Source organism: Cibotium barometz, chromosome 23, assembly GCF_041138505.1.
Source record: "Cibotium barometz isolate CiBa-2024 chromosome 23, ASM4113850v1, whole genome shotgun sequence".
Taxonomy (NCBI): domain Eukaryota; kingdom Viridiplantae; phylum Streptophyta; class Polypodiopsida; order Cyatheales; family Cibotiaceae; genus Cibotium; species Cibotium barometz.
Window position 1 is genome coordinate 20,762,050 of NC_141068.1, and position 14,091 is coordinate 20,776,140.

Consider the following 14,091-nt stretch of genomic DNA (forward strand, 5'->3'; position numbering starts at 1 on the left):
AAGATTAAAAAAGCTGACAATCATGGAGCCTTTTTATACTTCATATGGAGAGTCCCAACAAACAAAAATATTTAATGAGGTGGTTTGATGCAATCAAGGTCCTTGTCATCAAGTGTCATAAAGTCGCATCTCAAATCTCATTAGTAGTAGGAGCATGAGCATAATCTTTGGTCTACATTTTTCCAAACAATACACTTGCTAAGTTATATAAACATGTCTTTTGTTTTAGTATTGGAAAAAAACCTAGGGATGATTGGTTTACTTACAAATCATGCGATGAAGCTGTGTTCGTCACCCTCACTAAGGCGGGTGACAAATACCCCATCCTCAACCTCTCACTGCTAACGTGTCCACTTGTTCTTGCTGCTTTTGACCTCATCTCCATGTATCGCTACTAAGATCGAGGGTACATGTGACCTTTCTTCTTTTGACATGTATTTAACATTGATAAGCTCATTATCTTAGAGTTAAAACATAAAAACAAGTAAAGGTACTTTAAATAATGTGATTAAAAACAAACAAAATTATTACGTTAGAGTTAAAACATAAAAACAAGTAAAGGTACTTTAAATAATGTGATTTAAAAAACCTTTAAATTGAAATAAGTACTCAGATTCACTTTCATAATGCTAGGCACTTGGGAGTCTCTCTAAACCACTATAGCCATCTCAAATTTTATCCCTTTTTAAAGTCTTACCTTCTCAAATTTCACCAATACATAATCATTCTCGTTTATGCTTGTCATCACAGCACCCTCTTTTTCTCTTCTTGATAAGTGATTTGGGACCCAATGATAGTTTCAAAGGCATGATCCATAAAACCATGAGTACCGCCAAAGACATGTTTAAGACTTCATAGCATAAAACACACAAGATATCAAGGTCCTTGCTATGGCTCCGACACCACCATTATATCTTAGAAGGATCTTAAAAGGCTTTTCGTAAAACCTTCTCATCACACACTATCTTAGCAACCATAAAGAAGAATAAGCAAAGGCTAAATTAAATCTGGGGCCCTTTGCCTATCAATCTTTTCACAAAAGAGACTTCTATTAAGTATGAAAAAATATACAATAGGGAGATAACCAAACAAGATTGAAATCTCAACTAGTCTGGTACCTTGCACTAATCCCATATGAGTGGCAGTGAAAAAGATGCCATAATCCCTTCTCACTCATAAATTGAGCATGCTTTCAACTACACTGTGACTCATAAACTGAATTTCCCTCAATGGCCTTAGTGCATCTAGCCTTCCAAAAGTGCCTTGTTGCAGTGCTAGCAATAATCTTCAAAACATAGTCCAACCTCTATGCTAGGGGGACATATCCTCACTCCGACATGTCCTGAAGATGGCAGTGCCGAGAAACTCCTTGGCTGGTCATAATGACCACATCCATGATGTTCCCATAATGACCACATCCATGATGTTCCCATCATATCTAAGCTGTGGGTTTGACTTTGTTAGAAAAATGATAGCACCAAAAGAAATGTAAGCATCCTTCCTCATGCTTCCAAGGAGATGTGTTATTGTAGTCTAAATTTGTGCTTCCCTATGCCCCCATAAGCAATGGTATAAACGGTCTCTGAATCTCGTGCACATCTTGGGCATGCTAGGCTAACACCAACAATTGATCTCCATTGGTGGACGCAAGGCCACCAAGAAGAGAAAGCCAAATAAAGGAGATATATATGTCATCCTATAAGAGTGCCATAACCTCCATCGTAAAGTCCTCTAAATGTCAGGCGTGACATCGTAAGCCTCCCAATCAGGTCTAAGAGGGACTCTCTAAATGTATCCTAAAACAAGATGCTTGTCATTTTTGCATAGTATAACAGAAGAAAGGGGCATCCTTTCATCGAGTTGGTAGCATCCCTCCACACCCACTCATCGAGTTGGTAGCATCCCTCCACACCCACTCATTAGGGAGGCAATGCAAGTACCTGATAGGGAAATTGCATGTAACCAAAGGCTCCAAGCATTTGTGATTATCCTAGGAGCAAGATCAATATAAAAAAACTTCACTGCTCTACCAACAACTCTCACAAGATGCACCATCAGGCCCTTAGTGATATTTTACACATCACATCTCTCCAAATCTATACAGAGGAAAAGACTAGTGCATCATCCTCCCCCATAGTGGGGAGGCCCATAACCTAAAGAGGTACACATGTCCCAAAGAAAATTCGAAACCATGAGTGATGAAGCCCGCCCAAGAAGGTGTTGATGATCCAATGGTGTTTGGGTATGGTATCATCAATCTGCACAATCCTCTGTTTGGTGCACCTTAAATGCTGTAAAAGCACCCCTCTCTGATCCTCTGTGAGGCTTTTAAGCCTCTTCCTATCCAACACTATGGGGAAGAGAGTCTCCCAACTAGCCCACTAAATATACGTCGTTGCCCCAAGAGGTCTACTATACTCATCAAGATAAGGTCATTCCACATAATGGGTTGTCAGTTAGAGGTCTACTATACTCATCCAAGATCAAGTCATTCCACATAATGGGTTGTCAGTTAGCCTCCTTAGCTCTACGAGGATATGTGGACCAAGAATTTCCTCATGTAATCTCAAGCTTGAAGAAGGGATCTAGCCAAGGGGGAGGATGGGGGGACCAATGCTCTGTCTTTGAGAAGATAAAATATGGGATGCATATCTAGTCACCTCCCCTAATCGGAGTATAACTCGTAACCTGATATATGAGAAATTCTTTCCATTGCTCAATGTTAAAAGAAACCCTCTAATAATCATCTTCAAAAGCAACGCCTTTCAGTGCACCTCTGGGTCATTAGATTGTTTTTTTCAAATTGGTTATTTGTAAATAATTTTATGGTGATGATATTTTGTTAGTAGTTGAATCTCATGTTTTTAATAGTTTTCAACCACTAAACAAATATGTTGCTTTATACAAACATTTTAGTCAAGTGCATTAGATATTTTTCAAATTTGTTATTTGTGAACAATTTTATGGTGATGATATTTTGTTAGTAGTTCGAATCTCATGTATTTAATAGTTTTCAACCGTTGAAAACTACTGCAAGTTACTTTGTGTAGGTATAACTATACTTTACAATGAAAATATCTTGTCCAAGTTTATAGCCGTTGAAAACTACTTGCAAGTTACTTTGTGTAGGTATAAGTATACTTTACAGTAAAAACTTCTTGTCCATAGTTTTCAAACCATTGTTGCAAGTTACTTCGTGTAGGTATATACCTACACAAAGTAACTTGTAGTGGTATATACCTACACAAAGTAACTTGTAGTGGTAACTAAAATAACTATACCTTACAATAAAAACATATTGTCCATAGTTTTCAACCACAAAGTAACTTGCAGTGGTTTTCAATGGCTGAAAACTATGGACAAGATGTATCTATACCTACACAAAGTAACTTGCAGTGGTTTTCAATGGCTAAAAACTCTGGATGAGATGTACCTACGCAAAGTAACTTGCAATAGTTTTCAATGGCTAAAAACTATGGACAACGTGTTTTTATTGTAAAGAATAGTTATTTGTGCTTGGGTTGAATCTAACCCATCAAATCCTTACTATAGTTATTTGTGCTTGGGTTGAATCTAACCCATCAAATCCTTACTATAGTTATTTGTGCTTGGGTTGAATCTAACCCATCAAATCCTTACTATAGAAAAATTTTAACACACTTTACCAAAAGTGCTTGGATTGAACCTAACCCCTCACAACATTGCTATGAACATGCCCTTATAAAGGACCTATTAAGATACTGCTTCAAACTTTGAAGTGACTACTTTTAAAGGCATAAATATCAAATATCATAGCTAAAACATGTTCAATTTTGACCACCCAACAACCAAACAACATCCTTACTATAGAAAAATTTTAATGCACTTTATCAAAAGTGCTTGGATTGAACCTAACCCCTCACAACATTGCTATGAACATGCCCTTATAAAGGACCTATAAAGATATTGCTTCAAACTTTAAAGTGACTACTTTTAAAAGTGTTCAATTTTGACCACTTTTTAAGGATGTATAAAGATATTGCTTCAAACTTTAAAGTGACTACTTTTAAAAGTGTTCAATTTTGACCACCCAACAACCAACAACACTTGTTTGTACTACAATGGTCCAAAATTTTAGAAAACTTTGTGTGTATATCCCAATTTTTAAGTGACTACTTTTAAAAGTGTTCAATTTTTAAGTGACTACTTTTAAAAGTGTTCAATTTTGACCACCCAACAACCAACAACACTTGTTTATACTACAATGGTCCAAAATTTTAGAAAACTTTGTGTGTATATCCCACATTTCAAACAGGATTTTGTTAATTTGAATAGGGAAAGGTACAAGATTTAGAACAGAGTTTTTATAGCATTGTTGGCTCTTTGTCCAAGTCTCGACTCTCCAGAGTCGTATCTCAACAAATTACATCATTTGCATGGCGCTAATGATGCGTTGCTTCTCATGGTCAAGCATAAGCTCCACATACAAAGGTTAACGATTAAAATATTGACTAATCAAAGAGATGCCAATAAACACTAATAGAGAGAGTCTTGTCATAATTGTAACCACCCAAAATGCCATCACCTTTCTCTTTCAAAATTCACATTTAGGCTTTTAACATCTATATACTATAAATAAAAAACTTTACATATTATTTCCAAAAGTTTGAATACCTTTTAATATTTATGTCTTATGTATAGTTTCTTAGATTGGTTATATAGTTATGTATAAAGATTAATTAAATTAAATTTTGAAACCTATGTTTTGACTCTGGAATACTTTAGAAATGAGAGAATCAACATATGCTTCATCTCTTGACAACCAAATTTTTGCTTTGAGTTTCTTTTGAAACCCAACATTTCTGTTGGACTTCTTGATACCCAAAAGTATGAATGACACTCAATGAAGCCTTCAAAGTTCAGGCTTCTCCACTGTCCCCCACCATCGGGTTGCCAGAGAACTAGAGAGATGCTATGGGACAGGAAAGTGGAAAAATGTGATAAAGGTAGCATGGCCACGAGGAAAATGGGTTTGAATGTCGTGGTCCTATCACTAGCAAAATATTCCTTAATGATAGTGAAATACAATAATTGAAATTTGAGAGTGAAAAGGCCTAGTGTGAGAAATAAGCTTATTTTTTCACCACCGAAGAAAATAAATGACCTTTTTTATTGAAGAGATATATAAACTCATTTGTTTTATAACTAAAATTTCCAGATTTTTGAATTCTTGAAATTACACTTTTTCAGACAGCGTAAAATTCTGAGAGCAACAGGCTACCGCCAGAAATCTAACAGAAAATTCTGACAGCAGCGGGGGGGGATGCTACCGCGAGACTCGAGAGAAGGCAGCACCCGCCGTCTTGAGGCAGCCTGCAGCGCTTTGGGATGGGCGATGGCGAGCCCCACGTTGAGACCCCGCTTCTCCTGCCTTCATACCACCATGGCTGCCCCGGTTGCCTGCTCGACCGCCGCAAGGCTGCTGCCAATGGCGTCCCCCCTAAAAAAGAGCTCTTCTTGGTTGCCCTCTTGGTCCTCTGCAGCAGTGAGATCTCAATCCTTTCCTTTTTACATGTTTGCAATATTTTGTTATTACTCCTATCTAATTTGTCACCAGCACTCTACGTGATTGCCAAAGCTCCAAGCATCTCCATTTGTGATTAATTTCTCATAAACGATCATGAAAATTGACGCAGCTGTTGTAGCTGCCCCTTTCGCTTAGCATGACCCAAATTGATATAAGTTTTCGGTGTTTCCCTCTGTCTTTGCATCATCAGTTAGTGCTTCTTTGTAGGAATTTGATTGCTTGACAGCATGAAGAAGACATTCATAAGACCAAACAGACGAGAAGTAAGCTCTGTGTTTCTCTTATTCTTAATCAAGAAACAAGTTAAAATCCACAAGGTCACCCCTTCTATCACCACAAAGGTACCCAAGAAAACCAACTCACTAGGCATTCTTCTGCTGCAACCAGTCATAGGGGCAGCCCTGTTCACCTCACATCTTGTTGCTTTTGGAGTGCCTTACTAGGGCATTGGAAGGCATGCTAAGGGAATACAATTGCCTGGGGGCTTCTTGAAACTGCATTGGGTTCTTGCTTATGCAATTCAGGACTATTCTGGTCTTCTCTACCTGTATTGAACTAGAGGATTCTTTGCAAAAATGGATGCATGATAAGGCTTCTTTGTTTTTATCTTCAGCTTTATTTTTTCATGTCGAAGGCCTAAATACCACATGTTTCTAATCACTTCTTTTTGGATTGATTGTTTACAGCCCTACCAATTTCTTCACTTTTCCCATTTGTATATTTCATGGTAAGTTGTTCCCTGTTTTGGCAAGTTCCCTTCGTATCCATGCCTTAGAGAAACCATTCTTTTGTTTTTTGGGTCATGATGAGTTATACGGTAGTAATTCTTGCTTTAAAGTGTGAGGTCCCTTGCATATGTTGTGGATCTACCAGCTTGATGTTTTGGTTCACTGGTTCCAAGGCATCATATGCTATAGGCTACTGATTAAGTGTAAGGTCTCTTGCGGGCATCTACTAGCTTGATGTTTTGGTTCACATATGAACAAGAAACTAACAAATTTATCAGTGTCATTACTATGCATACCCTTCTACTCTTTGTAAGAACCTTATCTATGTCTTTCTTGTAGGTCCGAGACTTTGGAATTGCGAAGTCAGACGCACAAATTGCTTCATATGCAGGCTACATAGGTGTCAAAATTGATCAAATTTTCCACACGCTAAAAAATCAGTGTCCTGGCTTTGCCTTTTTTCTTCAAACATGCCTAAACATGTTTGTGCATACAGTGTATTTACATATGCTTTGTTTAGTGGATATCTTATATAACAAAGGCGGAAATTTGTTGTCAGTTTTTTATTGCAGAAAGAAAAGTCTCGCTTTTAGAAAAAATAACTGCAGCTTATCAGTTAATAGTGGGACAACTATATAAGCTTGGAAAGGATATTATGCTAAGGAGATGTCTAAGGGAGGATGAATGTGTAAATGTTCTAGAAGAAGTGTCCATGAGGAAATTTTGCTAACGATGTAAAACTGCTTGCAAGCTTTTCCAACAGGACTACGGTGGCCAACATTGTTCGATGATACCATAGAATTTGTTAAGGCTCGGGCGGCATATGCCGTAAGAATATCCTCATACCACGCCAAGAACTGATAATGGGGGAAAGCAATGGAGAGGAAGGGGGCCAGCCTCTGAAAAGATAAAGCACGGCTGTGTATCCAATGGCCACCACTCTTAGGGATACATCTGATAATATGATACAAGAAAAAGTCCTTCCAAGGCTCAATGCCAGGAAGGAACCCTCTAACTATCAACTTGCAAAGCAATGCTATATGATGTTTAGTCTCCCTTCAAGCTTGGGGAGAATGATCCCAAGCAATTTTGGCCCTGGCGTCCAAAGTGCCATCCAACCCTGACCATAAAAAGTTGTGGATTAGTCTCCGTAGTTGACCAATGCATCTATGGTCAAAACACTAGCAAGAGGTGATAAACCAAGTTGTGGCAAGCAATGCTTGGTTCACCACTAAAGCTCTAGAGGCCACGTCAAGCTTCCTAGAGCTTCAATGAATAAGCTTTTCTTTATGCTCATAAGCACAGGTGCAAACTGTTGTGCAGGAGTGATGTCTATCCCGACCCGACATCCAAGGTATTTGGCAATGTGTCCTCTCTCAATCCATGTAAAACCAACATCCGTGCCCCGATCAATCTTGTGAGAGTCACTAACCCAAAATCCAATAGACTTATGCTAGTTTATGGTATCCCTTGCCCCCAAAAAGCAAGGGGGCAACCCTGCCGTACGGAGCAGGAGATCTGGGAGTGCTCACCTCGACCTCCACACGCAATCACAATGCTATGTGCTTCCTGATATAGGCAAGAAACACCTCTGGTCCAATCTGGAGAAAAGCCCATGCGAGCAAGCGTACCCTCCAAGAAATCATAATTAAGTCGTCATACAAGGCTTGGTGCCATCTCTAGGTAGAGTAAGGGTCTTTATGTAGCCTTTCTTACAATCCAACACTAATCTTTCTGGAAAAGAATTATATTTAGACTTTGGTTTACAAGAAAAGTTTCCCTTGTAGGAGACTTGTAAGAAAAAGTTCCCTTGCAGGAGACTTGGTGACACCGATCCCGTCAGGTGGGAAGACTCCGTTGGACACCCACACGTGTAATAGCACAACTTTAAAACCACAGTTTGAAATGGACAACTTAATACAACTTGAAATTGAAATGAGATGAAATGGAACGATGGACACCAGCACTGGGGCCGGAACGGACCGACCCCCCCCTCAATATATGATATATTTATTGGGAGTATTTAACAAATACAATGCTCCATGGGTTCCAAGAACCAGATGATGTCCATGTACATATGAAAACAGTACCAAACAAATAGGCTCGAAGTCGACGATCGAAGTAGAAGTTCGAAGTAGAACGACCACTAGCGTGGTCCAGTCTCTACGGTCCTGTGCTTTCACTGGACTCCGCGGAGAGCGCCTTATTGGTGTTCCGAGACCACGTACAAACAGGCGCTCTTGTACTAACGCCTGGCTCTCCCGATCTCAGCACCTTTGGACCGAGGTTCTCCAATAGAGCTTGGACTACCCGGCACCGAACGTGTGTTACCGTGGGGAATGAATCCCTTATCAGATTTAACACAAAGTACTCTATTTAAATCTGAAAATGCACTTACTTGTGGATGGCAGAAGGAAGTCCAATACCCGTGGTATTTGTGTGCAGCTACTTGAGAGAATCACCGAGACACGGCATGTCGAGAGAAGTAGTTGCTGTATGGAGGTGACACACAGCTTGTATGGTTACCCGGCTACAGTGGAGAAGGGATAGCAACTTGCAGCCACCGGCCTATAGCACACAATTGGAGAGGACTCACAGCACACAGCCGTTCTGTTGAGATGGAGGCGCCCGCAGTAGACAGAGGAAGCAGCGCCTGTAGAGGATGCAGCCTGCGCAGCTGCCTGCTTGTGTGGTGGGCAGCCCACTAGACAACCAGTGCAGCCCACAGCAGTAGGGATTTGTTGTCGCCAGCAGAAGGTGCTGAAGTGCAGCCTGTCAGCAACCGTTTTGGAGCAAAAGCGTATATAGTTCAGCAGCCGCCTGGGAGCATGGGGAGGTGCTTTGGCTGCAGCCTGTAGTGCAGAGGATAGGGTAGCTAGCCGCCTGGGAAAACAAGCGTAGGAGGTGGTCGCCGAATTGTTTTTCTTTTACGAAAGATGATGGAAGCCAATCGCCGGGTGAGACTACAATGGAGGTGAAGGCTTTTTTTTATAAAAAATAAAGTGGAGTTAAACCATTAGATTTGGGCTGGCTCCCCACGTTTGCATGTGGGTGGCCAGTTCCAAGGTGGGTTGGGTAGGTGCCCATGCACCCACCCCCCCACACACACTTAAGTGGGGCTCCCCACCTTGGCCCCTAAGTGGGTGCCCACTTTTAAGTGAATGTGAACATTTAACCTTATAAAACAAAGGGTTAGAATATTAAATATTAAAATAACATGTGCCATATACTTACCACCTGTTCACATGCACCAAAACTCGTCAGAATACAGAACAGACTTCACGACTCACTGGTAGGCGTCCCCGCTCAGTAAGTAACACGTTAAGCAGGCAAACACAAAAATATATGTCATGCGAAAACAGTTTCAAACATGCAAATCATGTGTGCATGTGCAAATAGTATCATGGACATATCTCCCGTTCATGGAACAAGTAACAAGTACAAAATATCTGTCGGCACAAAAATGGCACGACGTAAAACATAAAAACCTGGTCTTCCTATGGAGTGACAGTCCCATAGGTAAGACACAGTTCCAGGCACGAGTCTCCCTATGGTGTGACAGTCCCATAGGCAAAACACGGCACGAATACTGGCTCTTCCATGGCGTGACAATCCCATGGGTCGAACACAGTCCAGGTCATACACGGGTGGCACCAGTCTGGCTCCCGTCCATACGACACCATCCTGCTAACACACGGGTGGCACCAGTCTGGCTCCCGTCCATGTCAGCAAAATACTGGCCTCTTCACACGAGACACCGGCTTGGCCTCAAGTGAACGAGACTCAATCTGGAGATGGACCAAATGGTCGACCAATTGAACAAGAAGCACAGGAGAGCAGTAAGGTGAGGAACTGGGCTGAACCAAACCTTTCTCTAAAAGCTCGTTTACCTGCTTCATGATTTCTTCTTGTTGTGCAGCACTCACTCGGTATGCGGGTTTGTTGGGTGGAGAACTACCTGGCACAAGATCTATGCGGTGATCTTCGGGCCTTTGGGGAGGTAATTCTCCTGGCAAAGTATCAGCAAAACAGTCATTGAATGCATAAAGAAAATTCAGCCTATCATTAGACATAGCATCCACATTTTGATGATTTGGCACAAGGCTATCACGCACAAAAGCCAAGTACGGAGAAAGACTCTTTTTCATTGCTTTATTAATTTGGATGTGTGATACAAGTGGGATGGAATCCCCTTCTTTACCAGCATCAATAAAATGCATGCGGCCTTTATGCATAAAAGAAATCATATTGGACTTGTAGTCTTTGCGGGGCTCAAGCCTATGATGCCATGGCTTGCCCAACAATACATCACATCCATTTAGTGGAGCAACTAGGAAATGCTCATTATCCAGGTAGCCCTGTATATGGATGCGTAACTTCCCTATCAATGGGGTAACCTGCATCTCTTTAACAATAAATGCAGCTTCAGCTTCAATCTGAGGTCCCATGTTCTCAACCTCAATACCCAATGCAGCTGCCGTTTGCATAGAGATGAAGTTATCGGTTGCACAGTCATCAAACATGAATAGTGCGGGCTGATCCTTGATTTGTTCCCAAGTCTTGCAAATCATTCGCTCTTTTGCATCATGACTTGTATTTCCTTGCACATCCGGAACTGCATGTACATTAGCCTTGGTCTGCTTGTCCTCGTGCTTAGGTTTACGATCTGGGCATTGTCGAAACATGTGGTCTTTGCTACCACAAGAAAAGCATTTTCCATCCTTCGCATATTGCTCTCTTTGCTCCGGGGTTAAGCCAAATTTGTTCTTCCTTGGGCCCTGATCTTTAGATGTGTTATTTTCAGCTTTACCACCCTTGTAGGTCTCCCGGAAGTTCTTTTTAGGTGGCTGTCCACCCTTTTGCAGATTTGGGACAGCCTTGTCTTTCCCCTTTGAACCTCCTTGATCCTGTTTAATCTTAAGCACCAATTGCTCCGTAGCAAGAGCAGAAGCTGTGAGCTGTTGCAAAGTATGTTTCGGGTGCAATTCAATGCCCGAACGATATGCTGGTTGCAGTCCAGAACGAAACTTCCTCTTTCTTTCATCCTCAGTGATTTGCATAAAGGGAGTTACTTCCAGCAACACTTTCCAAAACTTGTTAACATACTATTGCACGCTTTCATTCTCTCTTTGCTCCAGCCTGTCCCACTTTTGAGTGAGAGTTTGCTCCGCATTTGGTGGCAAAAACTGAGCATAGAATCTGTCTTTAAATTCCTTCCAAGTGGAAATGGGATCCTTGGTTTTCAGTGATCCACCAATGAGCAGTAGTCCCTTTCAAAAACATGCTAGCATGGCGTACTTTAGACTTTTCAGTAAAGTCCTCATCGCTAAAAGCAACGTCGAACTGTGCCACAAATGCTAACACTTTAGAAGCATCATGTTCTCCATGAAAAACATCAAATTTAACAGATTTGTCACCTGCTTTGAATTCCTTGAGCTTCTTGGCATTAGGCTCATGGTCTTCTCTTTTTCTTTTCTCCTTATCCAACGGGGCAGCCCTATCTGCATGGGCTCCATGGGCCGTCATAGAAATTTCGTGAGGCACGGTGGCATGTGCTCCACGAACTTGAAACTCAGATGCATGTGACTTACCTGCATATGGCATTGTCTCTCCATGAGACAACTCAGAAGGCAAAATTTTTCTAGCAGACCTGTCACCCTTACCATGGGATACATGTCTTGCATGCATGTGACTTTCATGCCCTCCATGAGCACTGGCATACATATATCTGTCAGGCTTAGTGCCTTGTGGAGAAGATGCATGTCGAGAGGTGACTGTCACCTCTTCCTTTTGCATAAAAGATTTCAGCCTTTGAGATGCGGGATCTCCATGCTTCAGACGAGGTGGATTTCTGAATTTCAGCTCTCCGTCGTCCCCCTCTTTGATATCACCTTTGCGGAGGAGGTAGGCAAGTGCCAACTCCCTTGGTTTCTTACCCACTTTCCGTGTCATGGACTCAAAAGTTACATCTACCATTGCATCAGCCTTCCTGGCTTCAATGGCACTTTGCACATGGGGATCTTCATGCAAAAACTTTAACTCTTGCTCTTGTGCCTGCAAAAGTTTTCTCATATGTTCCATTTCAGCCCTCATTGCATCAGGCTCTTGTTCAAGCATGACTGTCTTTCCTGGAGACAGTTGACCCTTTGATTCACTATCATTTACCCTTTCAAGGGGCTTGTGTCTACCTCGCAGGGCATCAGACCCACGAGAGGCACTAGATGGACCCCTCGAATTTGGCACTTCCAAAGGGTTGCCTTGGCTGTCCATTGTGTTTAAGTGTGCTAAAAGCGGGATGTCCAGTACACAGGTTCGTTTCCCCACTAGAAAGAGGGAAACAACCGTGCTCTGATACCAATGAAACCGATCCCGTCAGGTGGGAAGACTCCGTTGACAGTCCCATAGGTAAGACACAGTTCTAGGCACGAGTCTCCCTATGGTGTGACAGTCCCATAGACAAAACACGGCATGAATACTGGCTCTTCCATGGCGTGACAATCCCATGGGTCGAACACAGTCCAGGTCATACACGGGTGGCACCAGTCTGGCTCCTGTCCATACGACACCATCCCGCTAACACACGGGTGGCACCAGTCTGGCTCCCGTCCATGTCAGCAAAATACTGGCCTCTTCACATGAGACACCGGCCTGGCCTCAAATGAACGAGACTCAAAATCTGGAGATGGACCAAATGGTCGGCCAATTGGTGACACTTGGAGTTTAACCTGGGTTGTATTAACAAATCATAAGTAAGTAGTTATACAAGGTTTGATGTCATCTCTAGGTAGAGTAAGGGTCTTTATGTAGCCCTTCTTACAATCCAAGACTAATAACCCTTGGACTTCTTTAATCTTTCTGAAAGAGAATTATATTTAGACTTTGGTTTACAAGAAAAGTTTCCCTTGTAGGAGACTTGTAGAAAAAGTTACCAATGCATTTTCTTCGTGAGTGTTCGTCTGCAGTGTTTATTTCTTCCTGAGTTGGCTCCTTGCAGCCTGTCTGGTGTCCATATCTGGAACATTTTGATCTCTTGACAAGGAAGAGGAGGTCACTAATGCCACCATCGGCCCTCTCAAGAAGTAGCTCATGCAAGGAATGCTGTTCCGAGTCCATAGGAATGTGGGAACGGCCTTCATCCCCATGAGCTGGAATGTGGGAGCATGCAGGAATGGACATCATGGCATCATGGCCCGTGGGTGGTTTTTTGTTGACGTGGGCATCGTGCGTTTATCAACGTGGGTAGTGGGATGTTATTAAAACATAAACCACGACCCATGAAAAGTAACCCACGAATCATGATACTGACCAACGCACGTCGTCTGCAACAAACCAAGGGGAAAAGAACGCCGAATGGTTAACGGCAAACACGCACCTTTGTAAGGGAAAAAAATGATGCGCACCTCTGCAGCAAGGGAAAAGCACAACACGGGATTAAAAAAAAAGAAAAAACTGACCTGCAGATTTGAAAATTGTTCTCTTTGAAGTTTTAATTGTTTGTAGGCTATAGATTTGTTGCATTCTTTACTCTATTTGTCTCTCTGTTCGCAAAATAATCTCTCTCATTCCTATGTAAACTACATCTCATGATGACGTGTCGTTCGTTCCCGTTCCAAGTCCCAACGTCCGTTCCCCGTTCTGAAATTGGCCTCGTTCTTGCTCCTGTTCCACGTTCCATGTGACTATGAGCTCATGGCCTTGGCCACAATTTAATCTATGAAAGAAGCGAGGTGGCAGCCCTGCCTTAATACCATAGACATGTGAAAGTCTCACTTTTGCTGCTTTGCTGTATCAAGATCT

The 14,091-nt window shown here is 41.9% G+C and overlaps 1 protein-coding gene across 3 annotated transcripts in view; it reads left to right on the forward strand.

The window, feature by feature from the left end:
* Positions 1–5,236: 5,236 nt before the first annotated feature.
* LOC147625728 (protein ZINC INDUCED FACILITATOR 1-like) overlaps positions 5,237–14,091 on the forward strand; it is a 54,028-nt gene continuing 45,173 nt past the window's right edge. For 2 of the 3 annotated variants that reach the window (XM_086817258.1, XM_086817259.1), the window contains exons 1-3: positions 5,237–5,524; positions 6,253–6,293; positions 6,634–6,694. In XM_086817258.1, coding sequence (XP_086673384.1) covers positions 5,368–5,524; positions 6,253–6,293; positions 6,634–6,694 — 259 coding nt within the window. In that variant the 5' untranslated portion in view covers positions 5,237–5,367. The remainder of the gene's footprint in view (positions 5,525–6,252; positions 6,294–6,633; positions 6,695–14,091) is intronic. The other variant, XM_086817257.1, reaches the window with a different exon arrangement.